The 22,471-nt window shown below is 36.6% G+C and overlaps 3 protein-coding genes across 6 annotated transcripts in view; 1 reads left to right on the forward strand and 2 right to left on the reverse strand.

Moving 5' to 3' along the window:
• Positions 1 to 1,396, forward strand: part of CEBPZOS (CEBPZ opposite strand) — a 7,267-nt gene extending 5,871 nt beyond the window's left edge. For 3 of the 4 annotated variants that reach the window (XM_017534906.2, XM_037740759.1, XM_017534908.2), the window contains exons 3-5: positions 263 to 307; positions 858 to 942; positions 1,082 to 1,396. In XM_017534906.2, the coding sequence (XP_017390395.1) occupies positions 263 to 307; positions 858 to 940 (128 nt within the window). In that variant the 3' untranslated portion in view covers positions 941 to 942; positions 1,082 to 1,396. The remainder of the gene's footprint in view (positions 1 to 262; positions 308 to 857; positions 943 to 1,081) is intronic. The other variant, XM_017534907.2, reaches the window with a different exon arrangement.
• SULT6B1 (sulfotransferase family 6B member 1) overlaps positions 1 to 3,202 on the reverse strand; it is a 49,555-nt gene extending 46,353 nt beyond the window's left edge. Inside the window, exon 1 of the mRNA XM_037740758.1 lies at positions 2,799 to 3,202. The gene's annotated coding sequence lies outside the window, so the exon portion shown is untranslated. The remainder of the gene's footprint in view (positions 1 to 2,798) is intronic.
• The window catches only part of CEBPZ (CCAAT enhancer binding protein zeta), a 28,145-nt gene continuing 6,477 nt past the window's right edge, over positions 804 to 22,471 (reverse strand). The window contains exons 3-16 of the mRNA XM_017534896.2: positions 20,820 to 21,051; positions 20,038 to 20,221; positions 18,048 to 18,136; positions 15,431 to 15,484; positions 14,772 to 14,874; positions 14,599 to 14,667; positions 13,368 to 13,434; positions 12,178 to 12,275; positions 10,668 to 10,725; positions 10,173 to 10,369; positions 9,325 to 9,408; positions 2,152 to 2,210; positions 1,983 to 2,064; positions 804 to 1,122 (exon numbers count right to left, since the gene is read on the reverse strand). Coding sequence (XP_017390385.1) covers positions 983 to 1,122; positions 1,983 to 2,064; positions 2,152 to 2,210; positions 9,325 to 9,408; positions 10,173 to 10,369; positions 10,668 to 10,725; positions 12,178 to 12,275; positions 13,368 to 13,434; positions 14,599 to 14,667; positions 14,772 to 14,874; positions 15,431 to 15,484; positions 18,048 to 18,136; positions 20,038 to 20,221; positions 20,820 to 21,051 — 1,516 coding nt within the window. The 3' untranslated portion in view covers positions 804 to 982. The remainder of the gene's footprint in view (positions 1,123 to 1,982; positions 2,065 to 2,151; positions 2,211 to 9,324; positions 9,409 to 10,172; positions 10,370 to 10,667; positions 10,726 to 12,177; positions 12,276 to 13,367; positions 13,435 to 14,598; positions 14,668 to 14,771; positions 14,875 to 15,430; positions 15,485 to 18,047; positions 18,137 to 20,037; positions 20,222 to 20,819; positions 21,052 to 22,471) is intronic.

The following is a 22,471-nucleotide window of genomic DNA, read 5'->3' on the forward strand; positions in this document are numbered from 1 at the left end:
AAAAAAAAAAAAAAAAAAAAAATTATATTGGATATACAGGTGAAAATTTAAAAACCCTACGGCTATCATATTAAGGCAAGTGCAACCTAGATCTTATCCAAAAGGGGATAGTTCCTGGATTACCGGAAGGACCTTTAAACAAATTTCAAATCTATATGGTTCCCATCATATGGACCCTAAAGCTAGCATTAAATTGCGGCTGTATTAACGTAATGAATTTGTTTGAATCTAATTTCAAGACATCCTTTTTTTCCCCTATTAGATTTTAGGCAAACAATGAGCAAGAAATTTCCCTTCATCTTGAAAGGTATGTTTTTCCTTAAAGTATAAAACAACTTTTTCAGGTAACCTATAAATTAAGTAGTAATTAATTTACAAGGAACTAAGAACTAAATGACTTTATTTTGTGGTATGTCAATTTCTAAAAATACTATTCACATCTATTTTAGTTCTGAGACTAGAGTACATTCTCATCTATTCTAGTGAGAGGAGAATTAGGTAATGAGCTGGATTCTGAATTCTAGTGGTTAAGAATGTAAATTCTGGAACCATTCATATGTGAGGTGATAGAATCAAACCACAGTTTAAACCTTTGGTTTTAAAAGATCAGTTTCATCTCAGGTTTGCTAACTTCTTGGAGCTGTCTCTTTCTCTGCCAAGTAGATAATGACTGAACAAGATGACACAGTTATACTAAATAGTGCTCATTACAATGATTAGAGATGCCAGGGCTTATATGTCAAGTCTGTAATCCTGTCCTCTTTTTCATTTTGTTATGTAGCAATATTTTCATTTTTTTCAAGAAGTTTAACAATATTTCCACATTACTTTATAAATGACAGCTATTTTATTTATAGTTTATTACAGATCCACTGAGATGTCTGGAATATATGGAATCAGAGAGCTAGATGAAAAAAAATGGTTGGAGAGCAAAAATTAGACGTAAGTAAAATTTTAATTTGTAATTTACATTAATAAACTCTCATTTCCTTTGCTTTTTAGTTTTTTGAGTGGTTTTAATCCTCTTCTTTTTAAAATTTTTCTTTTTCTTGATGATACTTCTTACATCTCTGTTGTGTAGCCAGTCATCACGTTCGGCCTCCCATCTAAGCTGTTTGAGACCTTTGGGAGAAGAAAAGATGAGTGTACTATCCCACTTGGCGGTCCCACAGAACATGCTGCTGAGTCAAAAGAACTGCTAGCCTGCCTTGGCCTGCAGTTTCCCACCCACTATACAAATTCACTGCTTCTTGTTTGTTGCTTTTCTTCTTATATTTATTGTCAAAGATTAATGTTTTCATTAAGAAATGACTAAGTAATGAAAAGAAACAAATGCTCTAAAGATTTTCTTTCCCTAAGCACTTTTACTGGTGAAATAAAAACCAGTAACAGTCAATATCAGAGATAATGAAGATGTCTATAAACATGTAAAATTACTTAGCAAATTCATGCTATGTAAAAATGGCCTACCTCCCTAAAAAAAAGTAATTTTTGTAGTCTGCAGGGGTTTTTTTTTGCTGTAGTATAAATACTTTTTAATCTTATATTCTCTCTGAGAGAAGAAAAAGCCAATCTTTCCAGGTTGTAAAGTACCATGAAAAGGTCTTTCAAAAATACTCCTATCAGCCAGGCATGGTGGTTCACGCCTGTAATCCCAGCACTTTGCGAGGCTGAGGTGGGTGGGTCACTTGAGTTCGAGATCAGCCTGGTCAACATGGTGAAACCCCTTCTCTACTAAAAATACAAAAAGTAGCTGGACATGGTGGTGTATGCCTGTAATCCCAGCTACTTGGGAGCTGAGGCAGGAGAATTGCTTGAACCTGCAAGGCACAGGTTACAGTGAGCTGAGATCATCCCACTGCACTCTAGCCTGGGTGACAGAGCGAGACTTTGTTTCAAAAAAAAAAAAAAAAAATCTATCTTCTGACGTCCTAAGCCAAAGCTGTTTTTAAAATGTCAATAAAAAAATTTAAATTACTTACTTGCATTATCTTTGTTAGCCATGGCATTCATGCCAATGTTATCAAACTTGGATCCCATATTTTCATCCAATAGATGGCCAAACTTAAAAAAAAAAAAAAAAAAGACAAATTTATTAGCAAACTAAAAATAATGTAGAATAGCTAGCTTAAAACAGTGTATTAGCCTTACCTCTTCAGCAGATACAAATAGGCTGGAATCACTGAAGTTTCTTTTCTTTTTTCTAGGCCCTAAAATAAATAATAAGTCTACATGATTGAATTACAAATCCAATGATTTTAGAAAAATACAATGCAACATGATTTTATTTTAAAAATTATACTTGGATAAAAACACAATTGCAATAATCTTATAGCAGCATTAGGTAGCTGGCATTTAAATAAATAAATATAATTCAAGAGTTAGTATATAGTATTTTTAAAAATTTAACATCCTAATAGAACTGTTCAGATGCCAATAGTGTCTTCTTGCTTTTCAAATACAGCCACTGATCGAAGTTTCCCATAAGGGAAATATCATCATATCAAGGAAGAGTAAAATTATCAAGATGACATGGATGGGTTTTGAAATATTTAAGACAAAACATAAAATGTAATCCAGGAGTCTTATTCTTTTTTTTTTTTTTTTTTTTTTTTGAGACGGAGTTTCACTCATATTACCCAGGCTGGAGTGCAATGGCGCGATCTCGGCTCACCGCAACCTCCGCCTCCTGGGTTCAGGCAATTCTCCTGCCTCAGCCTCCTGAGTAGCTGGGATTACAGGCACACGCCACCATGCCCAGCTAATTTTTTGTATTTTTAGTAGAGACGGGGTTTCACCATGTTGACCAGGATGGTCTCGATCTCTTGACCTCGTGATCCACCCGCCTCGGCCTCCCAAAGTGCTGGGATTACAGGCTTGAGCCACCGCGCCCGGCCCCAGGGGTCTTATTCTTTAGGTTGTAAAGAAATTGAAAGTATGTTTATTACGCTATAAATGAAGTTCTGTTTATAACACTGAAAATAAAGAGTTTCTTCTTAAAAAAAAATTACCTATAGTACTGAATATATAAACTTTTCCTGAAAAGTCTCACTTTATTTTTGAAAGAATTATTCAAACTGCATTTTGGATATCAATGTCTTTAGCAATACTAGAGCCACATTTTAAAAAAAAGCTTTACTAGGCCCGGCATGGTGGCTCACGCCTGTAATCCCAGCACTTTGGGAGGCCAAGGGGGGCAGATCACAAGGTCAGGAGTTCGAGACGAGCCCGGCCAATATGGTGAAACCCCATCTTTACTAAAAATACAAAAATCAGCCAGACATGGTGGCGGGTGCCTACAGTCCCAGCTACTAGGGAGGCTGAGGCAGAATTGCTTGAACTTGGGAGATGGAGGCTGCAGTGAGCCAAAGTTGTGCCCCTGCACTCCAGCCTGGGTGACAGAGTGAGATTCCATCTCAAAAACAAAAAAACACCTTTACTAAAGAATAATTGTACATCATAATATCCAGCTGTTTTAAGTGTATTAATTCAATGCATTTTAGTAAATTGTAACAGACTTGTTCAACTACAACCAGTCTGATTTTAGAATATTTCCATCAACTTGAAAAGATCCCTGGTGCCATTTGTAGTCCTCTAACCCATCCTCAATCTATCTTGTTTTGATGACTTGCCTTTTCTGGCTATTTCATATAAATGGGATCATATGACATATGGTTTCCCTGTATCTGGCTTTTTCATTTTGCATAACGTTTTTGAGGCTCATCCACGTTGTAGCATGTAACACTACTCCATGCCATTTTGTGGGCTGCATAATACTCCATTGTATAGATATACCATATTTTGCTTATCAGTTAATGGACATTTGGGTTGTGACCACTTTTTGTCATTAATAGTTACTATAAACAATCATATACAAGTCTTTGTATCAGAGTCACTTTTGATAAAATAGTTTCTAAAGCATTTCATCTTCATTTTTATTAAGGTGAAATGTATGTTACTTAACTGTATAACACACATTTGCATGCATTAAGAAGGTTTTTTTGGTTTTTATTCATATTGTAGTGATGTATCTGTGACCTCAATGAGTAGGCACTTCTGTACTGTACTGGTTTGTTAAAGTTTCTTTCTTTCCCCCCCTACCTCAGCCTCAGGTGTATACTACCATGCCTACCTAATTTTTGATTTTTTGTAGAGATGTGGTCTCACTATGTTGCCCAGGCTAATTAAAGTTTCTATAAGGTATGTTTATTCTTAAGGATATCTAACACCTGCAAATGTAGGGTGATCAATCAGTAAATTAATAAATCTGTTTAAAATTTCTTGCCTCTTTTGTTTCAATCAATTATGTTGGGTATTCTTTATTCTGCATCTAAAATTATTATCAATTGAGATTTGGAATCTTTTCAGGCTGGTGTCTTCTGAAACAGTATTTTGTTATTTGAAACAAGCTGAGAGAGCATCTTTTTTTGAACATTAAAATTTTTTTTTTCTTCTCCTCAAATTCCTTTTAATAGGCTCAGTAGGACTTGAGGTAAAGCAACACTTCTTTTCTGAGGGATGATCTTGAGAAAAACTTATGGTAATATTAAAATATGATCTTAGATAAGGGAAGACAAAATCTGGAAGATAACATGTTATAATTTAAATATATATCTAGTTAAATCATCTAGTTATTAGGGGACTATGAAATTGACAGCAGTATCTGCAAGAGCTGATAAAGTTTTATAGGCATGAATCTCTGAAACTACTACCAATATGGAAATGAAACTTTTAAAAACTTTTAAGACTATCACCTGATATAGCACTTTTTTCTTTTATCAGCACCTTGTGTTACACGGTAAAGCATAATCTTGTAAGATATACTTTAAAAAGAAGAGTTCATATCTCTTTCGTGTAAAATGTTTTTGACATTAGAATTGTTTTTTCATGGCAGCAAAATGGCAGCTCTTAAGGGAAAATAGTTAATAAAGGAGCATGGATTATTGCAACGGTTAAATGGCAAAGAATAATGGTTGAGAAAGGGAAAAAGGTAACAGGTGTCTGAAAAATCCAAGGCTTTTATAATTGAATGGTTTAAAAATGAATGAGCAGAGATTAGCATGTGAATCTCTGGAGTAGGGAGGGAAGCTCTGCATTCAAATGTGAGTGGGCACCATCCCATCTGTTGGGGCCCTGGAGAGAGAACAAAACAGAGAAGAGGCAAACATGTTGGTCTGCTGTGCTGGGGAGGAAAATGGCAGATAGGAGACAGGACTAATGAGCAGCTCCCACATGGATGGACAGAACAGTGTGTGGAGACTCACACTGTGAACTTTTGCTCCGAGAACCACCATAGGAACATACCAGGAAAATTGGAAGAATTCACAGACTCTTTGAAAGAAGTGGCCTGCCACTACAAACTCCACAGGACAGCCAAAAATCTCTGAAAACAAAAGACAAACTCTTAGGAGCTCTATGACCCTGCCTACCACCTGAGAAACCCTGAGTACTTATCCAGGCCAAGGTAGGGCAATTTACTATGGCAGCTGGTTGTCTCTTGAAAGCACCACCTCCTGCCTGGAGGCCAACCAACTCAAGTCATCACAGCAAATAATAACAGAACAACTCTGCGCCAAAGAAGGAGAAAACAGTTAATTCCACAGCCTGCAACACCCTGACTAACCAGAGGTCCTGAGTCTCTCCAGATCTCAACTTCACTGCTAGCAAAACCAGCATTTGAGAAAACCAGTGCACTAAACAAAATTACAACCAAGGACTCACACAGAGTTCACTTTACTGCCCTGCTACCTCCACCAGAGCGGTACTGGTATCCATGGCCAGGAGACCTGAAGACCTAACAGGACTCTTTGCAGACATTCCCCAGCACCAGCGTGGAGCATGGTAGCCCTACTGGGTGGCTAGACCCAGAAGGGCAATAATAATCACTGTAGTCTGGCTCTCAGGAAGCCCTGTCCCTAGGGAGAGGGGGAGAACAGCATAATAAGGGATCACCCTATGGGAAAAAAGAACCTGAAGAGCAGCCTTTGAGTTCCAGATCTTTCCAGTGAAACAGTCTACCCAAATGAGAAGGAACCGGAAAAGTAATTCTAGTAATGTGACAAAACAAGATTCTATAACACCTCTGAGAGATCACACTAACTCTCCGGCAATGGATCCAAACCAGGAAGAACTCTCTGAATTGCCAGATGAAGAATTCAGGTTGATTAAGCTACTCAAGGAGGTACGAGAGAAAGGTGAAAACCAACCTAAATTAAAAACAAAAAACAAAACAGGATGTGGATGAAAGTCTCCAGAAAAATGAAATGCAAATCAAACAAGAATAACTTCAGAGTTTGAAGACAAGGCTTTTGAATTAACCCAATCGGACAAAGACAAAGAAAAAAAAAATTTTTTTTTTTTTTTTTTAAAAAGATCAAAACCTCCAAGAAATTTGAGATTATGTTAAACGACCAAACATAAGAATAATTCGTGTTCCTGAGGAAGAGAATAAACTAAAAGTTTGGAAAACTTAATTGAGGAAACTTCCCTGGTTTTCCTAGATATCTAGACATCCAAATACAAGAAGCTCAAAAAACACCCGGGAAATTCATCACGAAAAGATCATCACGTAGGCAGAGTCATCAGTTTGTCTACAGTCAGGATGAAGAAAAGAATCTTGAAAGCTGTGAGGCAGAAGCATCAGGTAACCTATAAAGGAAAACCTATCAAATTAATAACAATTGCTCAGCAGAAACTGTACAAGCCAGAAGGGATTGGGGCTGTATTTTTAGCTTCCTTAAAAAAATAATTATCAGCCAAGAATTTGGTATCCAACAAAACTAAGCTTCATAAATGAAGGAGAGATGTCTTTTTCAGACAAACAAATGCTGAGAGAATTTGCCACTACCAAGCAAGCACCATAAGAAATGCTGAAAGGAGTTCTAAATTGTTTTTTCTTTTGAGAGTCTTGCTCTGTTGCCCAGGCAGGAGTACAATGGTGTGATCTTCGCTCACTGCAACCTCTGCCTCATGAGTTCAAGTGATTTTTGTGCCTCAGCCTCCTGATTAGCTGGGATTACAGGCAATTGCCACGACAGCTGGCTAATTTTTGTATTTTTTTAGAGATTGGGTTTTGCCATGATTGCCAGGCTAGTCCTGAACTCCTGACCTCAGGTGATGCCCGCTGGGCCTCCCAAAGTGCTGAGATTACAGGTGTGAGCCACCACACCCAGCCTAGGAATTCTAAATGTTGAAACAAAACCTTGAAGTAAACCAAAATAGAACCTCCTTAAAGCATAAATCTCACAGGGCCTATAAAACAATAACACAATGAAAAACAAACAAACAAAACAAAAAAAGTATTCAAGCAGTAACTAGCATGATGAATAGAACAGTACCTTACATCTCAATACTAACATTGGATGTAAATGGCCTAAATGCTCCTCTTAAAAGATACAGAATGTCAGAATGGATAAAAATCCACCAACCAAGTATCTGCAGTGTTCAAGAGACTCACCGACAAGTAAGGACTCACATAAACTTAAGGGAAAGGGGTGGAAAAAGATATTCTATGCAAATGGAAACCAAAAGCAAGCAGAAGTAGCTATTCTTATATCAAACAAAACAGACTTTAAAGCAACAATAGTTAAAAAAAGACAGAGGGACATTATATAATAGTAAAACAATTAGTCCAACAAGAAATATCACAATCCTAAATATATATGCACCTACCACCAGAACTCGCAAATGTATAAAACCATTACTACTAGACGTAAGAAATTAGATAGATGGCAACACAGTAATAGTGGGAGACTTCAATACTCCACTGACTGCACTAGACAGGTCATTAAGACCGAAAGCCAACAAAGAAACAATAGACTTAAACTATATCCTAGAACAAATGGCCTTAACAGATACCTACAGAACATTCTACCCAACAACTGCAGAATATACATTCTTTTCATCAGCACATGAAACATTCTCAAGGATAGACCATATGGTAGGCCACAAAACAAGTCTCAATAAACTTAAGAAAACTGAAATTGTATCATGTACCCTCTCACATCACAGTGGAATAAAACTGGAAATTAACTTCAAAAGGAACCCTCAAAACTGTATACAAATAAATACATGGAAATTTAATAATCTGCTCTTGAATGATCTTTGCATCAACAATGAAATCAAGATGGAAATTAAAAGATTTTTTGAACTGAACAATGGTGACACAACCTATCAAAACCTCTGGGATACTGCAAAGGTGGCACTAAGTAAGTTCATAGCATTAAATGTCTATATCAAAAAGTCTGAAAGAGCATAGACAATCTAAGCTCACACCTCAAGGAACTAGAGAAACAAGAACAAATCAAACCCAGCAGAAGAAAAGAAATTGTTAACAAAGACCAGAGCAGAACTGAATAAAACTGAAACAAACACTACAAAAGATAAATGAAACTAAAGGCTGGTTCTGTGGAAAAATAAAATCAATATACCATTAGTGAGATTAACCAGAAGAAGAGAGAAGAATAGAATAAGCTCAATTAGAAATGAAATGGGAGATACTGTAACTGATACCAAAGAAATACAAAGATCGTTCAAGGCTACTATGAACACATTTATGCACACAAACTAGAAAACCTAGAGAAAAATGGATAAATTCCTAGAAATATCCAACGTTTCTAGTTTAAACCAGAAACAAACAAACTCTGAACAGACCAATAACAAATAGCACGATTGAAATGGTAATAAAAAAAATTGCCAACAAAACAAAAGTCCAGGACCAGAGAGATTCACAGCTGAATTCTATCAGACACCAAAGAAGAATTGGTACCAATCCTACTGAAACTATTTCAAAAGACAGGTAAGGAGGGAATTCTCCCTAAATCATTCAATGAAGCCAGTATCACCCTAATTCCAAAACCAGGAAATGACATAATGAAAAAAGAAAACTACAGACCAATATTTCCAGATGAACAGATGGCCTAAATGCTCCTCTTAAAAGATACAGAAACAGAGATGCAAAAATCCTCAACAAAATACTAGCTAACCAAATCCAACAGCATATCAAAAAGATAATACACCATGATCAGGTGGGTTTCATGCCAGGGGTGCAGGGCTGGTTTAACATACGCAAGTCAATAAATGTGATACACCACATAAACAATTAAAAACAAAAATCATATGGCTATCTCAATAGACACAGAAAAAGCATCTGACAAAATCCAGCATTTAGTGCAGAAAATAATTTCCACTTAACATCTTTCTTAAAAACAACCTCCCTCACCCCAAATTTTATTAGCCAAATTTAGGAGAGTTCATTTCCCAAAATGATAATGACACCTTTCACATGGACAGTGCTTTTAAAAGATATTAAATGCTTTTTCTTACCTTGAAATGAGCCAGCAAAGTCAAAATCATCTGTACTTTTTCTCTTGCTTCTCTTAGTATTGACTTTGGAGTGGACTTCAAGTTCTGTTACATGAAAAAATTTGCTTTTAAGCAATTTAAAAACAATAGGACTGGAAAATATTACTCCAAGATATGCTAAAATCTTTATTCTGAGGGTAAGGCACGATATTGCTATTCCATGTGGCTTTTGTAATTCCACCAGCATAGGCTTTGTGGACAGAGTGAGAGCAAGACTCTAAGAATAATTGGCATAGTCCTAATATTTTATGCAAGTAGAAAATTTTCTAAATAGCTTCATTAATAAAATAATCAAATAATATAAAACCCCTTAAAACAAGCAACTTCTGCTGTGGTTCAGAATAAGTGGAAGAATGCTGGGCAGGCATGTGCATGCTGAAGGTATGTGAAAGAACAGAAAGGTCAGACAACTGTCCAGAACAATTTTGGGTGTTCCTTGCTAATTTACAAAAAGATAAAATATTCACCTTCATCTATGCTGGGCTGTGATGAATATTGACTAACTTTTATAAACTGCTAGTTATGATAAAAAAAAGGCAGCATTTCAGCTCAACATGTATTGTACAGAGCTAGTTGTTGGTTAAAGTGAAAGTCCAAAATTCAGAAAGCTGCTTAAAAGAAAACACACACAACATACAATAAAAACTCTTCAGCTCCAAATGAGAAGGGAAAAGGTCCTATTTAAATTTCTGGCTGAGATGAGTATTAATTTGAATACAGGGCTATATTAAAAACCTTTGGCAGAAAAACTAACCTAAGACTGGAAGTAAGGAAGATACAGTTTATGTCTTATTTTAAAAAATGCTTACCTGGAACGCTCTCACTTTCATCATCTAACACATCCATGAACGTTCCTCCATCTTCATCAACTTCAGCAAATTCTTCATCATCCATACTTCCTAAAGAAACTTCATCTTCGTCCAGGTTATCAAGTTCATCATCACTACCTTCTGAATCTTCATTTGCTGTGTTACCCTTTGCTCCTTTTGTTCTCTTTTTTACATTGCTGGAAAAAAACACATAACTTGTAATACAAAAGGAGGCACTGTATTCTAAAGTAGTATTTTGCTGACTACCAAGGCACTAGGCTATTAAATGACTTAGAAGGAAAAAGCTTTGCAGACTGCTCAGAGTAAATAATAATGTGCATTATAAAGGTCCAAGATGAAAATACTGTAACTACTTCCCAAACTTATTTGAATACATTTCCCATTTATGTCACATAGTTCTAGGTCTACTGTTCTAAGAGACAACAATTTGGGAAATGCTGGAAAAACAGGAAGGAGAAGACAGAAGTATGTTACCCAGCAAAATCCATATCATCCTTTCCAGAGCTGAAACAGTTATCATCTTCAAATGTGTCTGCCAGAGAATACAGAAATTGTGAGATACAACAAAGAATGACAAGCTTGACATACATCTTATATCTGAATCAATTATTCTAAGTCATGATTCTGCTGTTTATGACAAGTAAACACCAAAACAATATAAACGTGACTGTTGCTGGTGTGTCTTAATAATGTATATAAACCTGTGAAATACTGATGTTAGTTAAATCCCAAAACTAAAAAAGGAGCTAGTTAATTTTGGCTCTTTCTACAGTTCTTTCATGGAATGAGGGTGAATATCAAATAAAATGATATTTAGCAATTGTAGTCCTTTTTACTCTATTAGAACTACTTAAGTGCTCATTTTTAATAGGTGTGATACAATATGTAACATCTCATGCTTATAATCCCAGCACTTTGGGAGGCTGAGGAGGAGTGTTTACCAGCCTGAGCAACACAGCAAGACCCCTCTCTATTAAAACAACAACAGCAACAACAAAAGCAAACTAGCTGGGCATCATGGTAAATACCTGTAGTCCCAGCTACCCGTGGGGCTGAGGCAGGAAGATCGCCTGAGCCCACAAGGTGTACGGGGCAGGGCTGCAGTGAGTCTTGAGTGTGCCACTGCACTCCAGGCTGGGAGACAGAGAGACCCTGTCTCAAAACAAAAAACAAAACCGAAAACAAAACAAACCCAAAAAACAACAAAAAAGTATATAACATGTGAAATCAGTGTAAGCCTTTCCAATTTACCATGTTTTTTGTTTAAGTCTATTAAGTTTCGATCAAAATTTCTCTAGCTTTGTAGATTAAGGATAAAAAAGATGAAATAGTAGACTATTGCTATCTTGCTACTATTGCTATATAGTAGACTGATATGCTATAATATAGATTATGAATGGTAAAAAGGATTTCTATTTCATGAGATTTGGTTGTAACAATGAATATACTCAAGCAAACATAAATTTTTTCCTATATGGACTATGCAAAGCACAATCATCTATTTTTCTGGTGCAAACATGGGTGAATTGCTGTATGTCATCAAAATTTTTCTTTTGTTTTTGAGACAGAGTCTCTGTCACCTAAGCTAGAGGACAGTGGCACAATGTAGGCTCACTGCAACCTCTGCCTCCTGGGTTCAAGCGATTCTCATGCCTCTGCTTCTGAGTAGCTGGGAATACAGGTGCGTGCCACCACACTTGGCTTGTTTTCTTGTATTTTTAGTAGAGCCAGGGTTTCACCATGTTGGCCAGGCTGGTCTCAAACTCCTGACTGCAAATGATCTGGCCGCCTCGGCCTCCCAAAGTGCTGGGATTACAGGCATAAACCACAGCGCCTGGTCCCACGTATTTCTTACTCTTCCACTGTGATTTGCATATTCTTAGCTAAATGATTTTTAAAAACTAAGGCCACTTTTCCCATTAATGTTCCATGGTCTATTAACAAATAGTAGATTATTTTACAAAGAGTCAACAAAACAAATTACCAATCAGCTTTTCAAATTCCTCATCATCCACGTCTTCTATACTTTCTTCATCTTCGTTCTGTTTTTGTTTCTCTTTAACAGCAACTTTTTTATAATACCTAAAATAATATTCATGTTATATATTTGACAGTTTTATTAAAGGTCTAATCTTACTATAATCAAAGCACCTATGAACAATGGGAAACTACAACTGTAAAATCTTGAGTATACTCAGTTGGAAATAAATGACTGAAATTTGCATGTAATATAAAAAAATAGTTTAACTCAATAAAAAGTAGCTAGAAACTTTTGAAATGTGAAGTGTAATTACATTTCAAAGAATAATATTTTATCAGCCCTATTGTTATATTAGAATACAGCAAAACTTAGCCATTTACAAATATAATCAAACCCTCAAAATTATTCATTCTAAATGATTAAAAAAAAAGCCTAATTAGGCCACATGTGGTGGCTCACGCCTGTAATCCCAGCACTTTGGGAGGCCGAGGTGGGCAGATTATGAGGTCAGGAGTTTGAGACTAGTCTGGCCAATATGGTGACAACCTGTCTCAACTAAAAATACAAAAATTATCTGGGCATGGTGGCATGCACCTGTAGTCCCAGCTACACAGGAGGCTGAGGCAGAAGAACTGCTTTAACGCAGGAGGCAGAGGGTGCAGTTAGCTGAGAGCCTGGGCGACAGAGCAAGACTCAAAAAAAAAAACCAAGCCAAATTAAACCTAATTAACTAGTCAACCAGATGAGATAAGAGGTACTTTACTACCAATATGGCATTAGGTAATAATACTAGTTGGTTTAGGACTTATTTCTATAGCAGTGCACTGAATTTTTCTGAATCTATTCTAAGGGCCATGGTTTGGAAAAATTACCCATGAGTTATCACTATATTAAACTAAGGTAGATTTTAAGTCTACAAAGAAAACTATCATAAAAAGAAATTAAAGGCTAAATTCCAAAAAGTCAAAAGCATAAAACAGAATTTATATGCTAAATCATTAACAAAACTGCCAAATTTACTTTAGTTTTACTACGATATATTAAGATTAGCAAAATGACTGATTTATAAATTTCCTTAACAGACATATTCTTTGATCTTTTCAAAATATGCTGATGTTAATGAAGCATTTTATGAAATCTAAAAATTTAAATTTTAGCAGTTCCCCCAAATGAAACTATATTAAGTATAGTACCTGTGGAAAAACACTTCATCTACTGGTATTTGGCTTTCTTCTTTTGCAAGGAACTCTTTACTGTTCACTACAAAAAAAAATTTAAACATTTTAACTTAATATAGCAATCCCCTTTATGTTACTCAAGCTCTTAAGACTAAATACAGCATATCTGTAATTCTGAAATCTCAAAATTGTGTGGAAGGTAGACAGAAGGGACCCTGCAGTGCAAGGGACAATCTCTGAAAAAGTCTGGGTGGAGAAGACCCAACATTTGAAACTTCACTGGCTACAGCATAAGGTACGCAGCCATCAGTGCAGTTACAACGAACAACAGTTTTCCTACTGTTTTCCAATTGCAACCAGGACCCACATTTCAAGAGAAATAAAAAATTCAAAGAGTTCTTTTAATAAATCATCACTTTAAACTTGTCATTTTCAGCTCAAAAAATGACAGGCTTGCCATTAATGCGTGCCATTCTGGGAATAAACACAAAGTAAAAGTAAACAGAGTTTTCCTTTATACTGAGGAAAAGTAAGAAATAAGGAACTGTAAGATATTAGTTTTACCTCTTCAGAATAAAACTTTCTGACTTATCCTGGGTAAAAGGAGATCTGGCTTTTAATTCTAACTTACTAACTTTGTTTATGTCCTTTTATATCTCTGGACCTCTGGGAAGTAAGTCATTCAAAATTAAACGAAATAAGGTCTATTTAACCCTAGTCTCTGAACAAAAGGGAGATGACTAGTATGCAAAGAAATGTTTGCTTTGAATAGAACAACAGATTCAGATCCAGAAGATGGCTACCGAATATAGAAGTAGGTTATTAACTAAGTTTAAAATGATGCTCTGTGACAAAACCCGCTGTGGGTTTTTGTGCTGCTAACCTCATATTAGAGCTTTAAGATGGTCTAATTGTGAACAATAATAATTATATACATAGGGGTTGTTGATGAAGCTATGGATGATAAAATAAAATGGTTATAACTGTCGAAGCTGGGTGATGGTTAAGTGGTGATTCACCATACTATATTGTTTACTTTGGGTATGTTTCAAATTTGCTATAAAAAAGTTTTTAAAAAGCCCAGTCAGATACAGTAGAGTTAAGAATACCTATTCTTGGAAAAAAAAAGATGGATAATGCTTTTGGTGCTCAGGTTTTATTCTCATAAATTAGAAGAAAGAATAACACAATTTACGCATTTTTGTCTTATATTGTCTTTTCAGTTTCAACTAAGTTTTATATTTACCAGCAAGATGACGAATATCGTTAATAAAATGTTTTCTTTTCGGCTGCATCACAACACTGTCTGTGTTTTCTGAAATGTAAAATTATGACAGTATAATGCAAAACCTAGTTATAAGCTCATGTTTATTATGTATTAAAAATGAAAACCAAATAATGCACCAAACAGAAGCATACCTTTGCCTTTATGGGGCTTTGGATTTCGGTATACAAATCGATCCAAAAATCTCATTAAGGTGAAATCCTGCAACGGGTCCCCTGAGTACTGAATATAATTTCCCTGTAAAGTGGAGGGGGAATTTAAAAACTTAATTCAAATTATATCTGTGCATCCAGATAAGAAAAAAGAAGAAAAACGTAAGTTTCCATTACATTATGCTGAAGACACAAATATACAATAAATGACTCTTCAAATATCTCTCATGCACATTTTACTTAAACACACAGACACATATACACACATATTCTAGGATGTACTGTTGATTTGATGGATAGACTAATAATATTAATAATGTTGGCCATCTAACCATAAATCAGGAACCAAACTCTGAAGTGGCAAACACAGCAAACGGGAAAGGGAGGCAGTCTTTCTCTAGGAGAGGAGCTAGAATGTAATAAATAACTTCTGTGGCTTTCTAATGTCTTATTGCTTCCATTCATCTCAGAGTGGGAAAAATTATCTGCTGCTCTGTACTAAACAAGTCACCGCTCCTTTATACGAGCAGTAAAATGTGCAAGATTCTCTCTGGTAGAGAAAACACTGTATGACCAATTATTGATTATCTAAAATAATATATTTTTTTCTTATTTCTCATCTTTTGCTATTTTAGACTCACCTGAAGGATGGTCTTTGCAAAAAGGGCCACAGAGGGATGAAAATGCACAGATAACTAAAAAGAAAAATGTGAATATCAGTATTTCTAAGGTTGACTCTTAATACTTATATTTACAGCTTATCTTAATATTTATAGCTTATTTAAGAAAATCTGGCTGGGTGCAGTGACTCACACCTGTAATCCCAGAACTCTGGGAGGCCCAGGCAGGCAGATCACTTGAGCCCAGAAGTTGAGACCAGCCTGGGAAATATGGTGAAATGCTATGTCTACAAAAAGTACACAAATAGCCAGGGTGTGATGTTGCACACCAGTCCCAGCTACTCAGGCGGCTAAAGTGGGAGAAGGATTGCCTGGGCCCAGGAGGCCGAGGCTGTAGTGAGCCGAGATAGCGCCACTGCACTCCAGCCTGGGTGACAGAGCGAGACTCTATCTCAACAGCAAAAAGAAAACGTAAAAATTTGAAATCTAAGCCAATACATTAGAAAAGTGCTTCTCAAAACATTTTGGTCTCAGGACCATTTATACCCTAAAAAACTAAAAATTTCACCAGTTTATATTTAACAGGGTTATCTATACATATCTGTTATAAAAATAAACTTAAAGATTGTAAATTCTTACAGGTTCATTAAAAATAACAAAAAAGCCACTACATATTAATAAGTAGCATGTTTATGAAAAATAATTATACTTCAGAACAAAACATATAGTGAGTAGCATTATTTTACAGCTTTGTCTGGCTTAACAGAGATAGTGGATTCTTTCTTCTGCTGCTGTATTCCATGTTGAAATATACATAGAAAATCTGGCCTTACACGTGTGGAAAATAGTCTTTCACATAATTGTGAATTTTATTCTTCAGTACTATACCAAAACCAAGGATTAGTTGTAATACGGAATCTGAAACCATATTCAATTAGCTTTTGGTATTTGCTACTTAAAATTGTTTGGTCTACTTTGAATCAATTGTTTATCCACTCAAGAGGTTTTAACATTTGAGTAGCATGGTGGCTCACGTCTATAATCCCAGCACTTTGGGAGGCTGAGGTAGGAGGATCACCTGAGGTCAGGAGTTCGAGACCAGCCTGGCCAACATGGCAAAACCTGGTCTGTGAGCTGGGCATGGTGACATGCTCCTGTATTGTGCCACTGCACTCTGGTCTGGGTGACNAATTTGTAACATTGTGCATTGGTTATTAGAAAGAAAAATACCATATGCAGTCCTTCCAAATGTTGGCACATTTCTTTATACCTTATCACAAAAATCACATTGTTAGAAGCACTGACTTCATCAGTAAAGTTTTTATAAATTGAAAAACTGTCAAGCTCAAGATTGTGGTTACAAGATTTTTAAAATACTGCCAACTGTTTTGTTTCATTCATTTTCAAGAAAATGTCTCCCAAATACCTAAGCCTGAGTAACCAGTTTGTCCATCAGTCTTTCATGTAAGGGCAGCTAGATGAGCTTATAACAACTGGTAGGCACTTGTCCTTGAGACATGTGACAACCTTCACACCTTATGTAGGCAGCAGAAGTATGTTATGCATACTTGCTATAAATGCACACAAAATGCTAAAACGACATGTACTTAAGTCAAGATACTAAAATCAGTAATTCTTCCTTTGTCATCATTCTTTAGTTATACCGGCTTTTTTTTAAACTGCATGTATATGGCAGTGATGAATACAATGGCTACTGATGCAGCTTGGTACTGTGTCTTTATTCAGGATAAGTGGCAGCAGTTTTACCCATAATTTCTTTTACAGTATCAGTGCCACTGTCAACACAGTGACAAAAACAAATAATGTAATGGTATTACTATGAAGAGAACTGTGACCTGGCAGACTCACTAAAAAGGTATCAGGAACTCTTAGGGGCCTGGCCACAGTTTTGAGAATAGCTGCATAGGAAGATACTTATTGGCTTTACTCAAGTCACAGAAAGGTTATTAGAAATATGAATTCCTAGGCCGGGCGCGGTGGCTCACGCCTGTAATCCCAGCACTTTGGGAGGCCGAGGCAAGTGGATCACGAGGTCCGGAGTTCAAGACCAGCCTGGCCAAGATGTTGAACCCCGTCTCTACTAAAAATATAAAAATTATCTGGGTACGGTGGCACGCGCCTGTAATCCCAGCTACTCAGGAGGCTGAGGCAAGAGAATCCCTTGAACCTGTGAGGCGGAGGTTGCAGTGAGCCGAGACTGCGCCACTGCACTCTAGCCTGGGTGACAGAGTGAGACTCCATCTTAAAAAAAAAAAAAAAAGAAACATGAATTCCTCTTATGAATTTAAAAAAGTAACTTTATTTGCAAAAAATTTTATCATATAACTTTTCAGAGATATCTAATGAATAAAGCAAAATTTATCTATTTTCTCAACTCTATATGCAATAACCTACCTACAAAAAGCAACACTTAGGACCCATGTATAACATCCTTATTTTACATGCACATTTAAGATTTTCTACAAAATGAACATCTCACACAGTATCTTAAATGTGGACTTTTAATATCTATTAACACTTATGATTATCATAAAAAAAAAAACTTCAAGGCATTATATCCACAAGGGCAAAAATATACAGCACAAATGAATTAAAAGACAATTTGAAATTATTTTACCTTTTTGAGTTCCCAAAGACTTGTATTTTCAGCTCCACAGAACAATGGGTTTCTACTGAATGGATCATATTTTTTCAACTGTTTCCCACCTAGGAACAACAACAAAAAAATATGATTTCTCAAATGCTTTATTCCTAGCCCAAGAGGTCATTAAAATCACCACCATTAATATTCTCAACAGACAGATATATCTAATACTCTCAGTTAGCCAAGCAACTAGATTAAAAACTCGGAGCTCCCTCAAGAATTTATCTTGGTACTTGAGCTAGCATCTGCTCCTGAATAAACCAAGGAACATGTTTACCCAACCACTGAAAGCTCCCTTCAAGGCCAGGTGCAGTGGCTCACGCTTGTAATCACAGTACTTTGGGAGGCTGAGGCTGGTGGATCATTTGAGTCCAGGAGTTCGAGACCAGCCTGGGCAAAATTGTGAAACCCTGTCTCTTACAAAAAATACAACAAAAAAATTAGCCAGATGTGGTGGTGTGTGCCTGTAGTCCCAGCTATTTGGGAGGCTGAGGTGGGAGGATCACGTGAGTCCAGGATGCGGGAGTTGTAGTGTACCAAGACTGTATCATTGCGATCCAGCCTGGGTGACAGAGCAAGAGCCTGACTTCAAAATAAGTAAATAAAAGCTCCCTTCAAAACTTCTTTCTTGGCTGGGCACAATGGCTCATACTTATAATCCCAGCACTTTGGGAGGCCAAAGTAGGAAGGTTGCTTGAGTCCAAGAGTTCGAGACCATCCTGGGCAACAGAGTGCGATCTCATCTCTACAAAAAATAAAATTAGCCAGACCTGGTGCTATGAGCCCGTAGTCCTGGCTACGTAGGAGGCTGAGGTGAGAGGATTGCTTGAGTTCACGAGTTTCAGGCGGCAGTGAGCCTGGCCTGGGTGGAGCCTCCAAAGAAAACAAAACAAAAACCAAACAAAAAACCCCTAAATATCTCCCTTTTCCAAATGGTAACAAAAGGTGCCCATTTTTGGGTCAAAGAGGTCATAAACATTAAGATGGAAATAGTGTGAAGATGGTCTAAAGTCTTTTGGAGCTTTAGAGTGCTCCAAGTATTTGTCATTAAAGTATGCCCAGAAAAAATTTTCACTTGGAACACATCTGACATTATCTATATGTTTTTAAACTCAGGATTAAAAAAAGTTAAAACAAAAGATTTTCAGAACAAACTAGGAACTGACTATCTTACAACACACATGCTCTTTATCCTTATAAAGAATTACTCCCTCAGTTTAGTCTTCAGGGAAACTGACGGATTCTCCTAAAAACTTTTCAGGCAGCTATCAGACTTCTCTTTTGTACTTCACAAATTGAAATTTGGAGATGAATTAATTTGACCGTGAGTCCCAAAGCAAGTTGAAGAAATGGGTCTGGCATCACATTTCTCAAACCTCAAGGCTAGTGCTTTCTTACAGCCTCAAATGAAGAGGCTGCATTTCTAAGATTTCTTTTGACTCTAACATTCTATTAATATATTTTTAATTTAGTTTGGTGTGTGTACAGGAAACCACTTAAAGTTTCTATCTTGAACAGAAAGTTTTCTATTCCTAAAACATTACTTTAAGAAACTGTGGGCTGGGCACAGTGGCTCACGCCTGTAATCCCAGCACTCTGGGAGGCCGAGGAGGGCATATACCTGAGGTCAGGAGTTTGAGACCATCCTGAGTAACATGGTGAAACCCCGTCTCTACTGAAAACACAAAAATTAGCTGGGTGTGGTGGCACATGCCTGTAATCCCAGCTACTTGGGAGGCTGAGGCAGGAAAACGGCTTGAACCTGGGAGACGCAGGCTTCAGTGAGCTGATACTGGCCACTGCACTCCAGCCTTGGTGACAGAGTGAGACTCCATCTCAAAAAACAAATAAATAAAATAAATAAAATGGTATAAAATTTTGTAAATAAAATAAAACAGAAAATCAAAGAGAAACAAACTCCCTGGTTTAAAAATTCAAGAGAATAAAGATTTTAAAAACTTACCTTTCAAATTATCATAGTGCACCCAGGAAGCAATCTCTGGTTTTCTGGTTTCTGTATCAGTTTGAGGAATAGTTTCTTCCGTCTCAAGTTTTTTCACCATCTCTGTTTCTTTGTCTGCATCAGTGAATTTTTCCATATCTTCATCATTGTTTGCATCAATAAAATTTTCTTCATCATCTGACTCCTAAAAAGCATGGTTTCATAAATCTACGTAAATCAACTGGAAATTGCAGAAAAGTCTGTGCTCCATTATGTGATGTAGAGTTTTACTTATTGCAATTCTGGTGAAACGTGAAAGTTGTAATAAGTAAAATGATGGCCATCAATGCTATTTACAACAAGAGAGGAGATCACATCTTTATTTCTAAACATAACAGTTAAACTTTGAGCTAAGAACCCCTGAGCCTTAGGGAATCTATTACTTGAAAACAATTAGCCCTCAAGTAAATTTCTGACTTGTAAATAACCCTATGAGGTAGGTACTATTATTATTTCCATTTCATAGTTAAGGAAGAAGGCTTAAGAAGTCTACTAAGTTTTATAATCATGATAGCTTCTAGTGTAGTACAGTTTATTCCAAGTAGAAGAGTTGAGCAACATGCCCACCTTGCAAACTGCACAGCTGGTACTAAAATCTAAATCTAGGTTTGTCCTATTCCAGAACTCACACTCATATGCTTCAGAGAACTAGGTTATTATTATTTGAAGCAAAGAAAAACAAAACAAAAACAACCAATATAGTTCAGTACCCACTCAACTTAAAAACCAGTTGTAAAATATACCGGATGATCATCTAGTTGGCTTCTTAAACCTGGTTTTGCTTTAAGGATCTCAGACACAAGATATAAAGCTCCACATATAAATGGTGGCATCTGCTGACAAGTAACTTGAAGTAACCTCTTCACAAAAGCCTTCACCCGGCGCAACACAATGTCAGCTTTCAGAGATTTGTAGACAAGGTTAAGAAACATAGCTTGCTTGGAACACATCATCAACCCTGGATCCAACATCTTCCTGTAAAACAAAACCAAGGTCAAATATTTATGTATAAAACCATCTCCACAACCAATGGTCACATATTAGAAATAGCTATTAAATTCATCTTAGGGATAACTTTGCTGCTTATTTTAGAACAAGAGACCCTGGCCTAAGAGGCAAAATAGAAGTCAATGACCAGAAAAGAAAGGATGATGATGGCACCAGGAAAAACCAACAACAACAACTCACAGGAATGAGATTTTTTACTTATGTATGTGGTTTTCTTATCTTTTCCAGTGTTTCTCTGTTTTCTACATCAACAGGGCACAGCCCTAACAGTATTTTTAGAACCCCACTAGAAAAGCTCATCTAAAACCAGACAATGAAAACTGACCCACGGAAGCAGAACATTAGGAGATCTGGGTTTTTGTCCTTGTATAACTACCTACTAGCAGGGTGATCAGAGGCACCCTCCTTATGGTTTTAGTGAAGACCACCAATGAAAAACAGAAAATTAAATTCTAAGGACTTTAGAGAACCTCTAGTCCAATGTACTAGCTGTGTAACATCCCTTTCATACACACTATTCTCACTGCCCAGAGTGCTTCTCCCCAACTCTCTGCATGTCCACAGTATCCAAAATAGGTTCTTCTATTAGTCTCTCAGTCTCATGCTTGTGTTCTTCACAGTTTCACAAACTTGGTTTCCCTGCCTTTCCCTTTTCTCCCAATGTCCAATGGAATAGAGATTATACCTGTGTTATTCACTGTTGTAACCCCAGTGTTTGGCAGTCAGTACTTTTACGTGACCGTTTCCAAAATACTTGAACCTGTTTAGCTATTATGTGCCTGTCTCTCCGTAATGTCTCTCTACTGTAGGCTGCTCTACTCTGATCTCATGATACTTTAAAAATTCTCTATCCTAGGTACTGAATCCTACAGATGTTCCCAACTGGTCTAGACCCCCAGATATTAGGACACCCAGAATTAACACAATCCTCCAGATTAGCTCTATTAACACCTGGAATCATTATTTCCTTTGTTTTAAGCACTTCCATTAATTTTTCCCACTAATACTAGAAATGAAAATACTTAAGCTTGGGAAGCACTTTCCTACTGCTCCGCATACTCAGTTTCCCCCCAACTGAGAAATATCACCCTTTTGGTAATATTCTGAGATATTCCGGATTATTCAATTTTCTCTCTTTACATTTAAATTTGCCAACATTTCCATCCATTTTGCAGCTTATTTCTAGGCATACACTCCATCCCACATCAACAGAACCATTTGAGAAGAACTTAGAGACGTCTCTATCATTTGACGAAACATTTTCCTAAACTTTTTGATAAATCATATTTTTGCCAGCCAAATCATGTTATTTCTTTTATCCCTCAATTAACTAGGGGTTTTCTTAATATAAAGGATCTTAATAAAACCAAGAGCAAACAAATACTTT

Source organism: Cebus imitator, unplaced genomic scaffold, assembly GCF_001604975.1.
Source record: "Cebus imitator isolate Cc_AM_T3 unplaced genomic scaffold, Cebus_imitator-1.0 Scaffold88, whole genome shotgun sequence".
NCBI lineage: Eukaryota > Metazoa > Chordata > Mammalia > Primates > Cebidae > Cebus > Cebus imitator.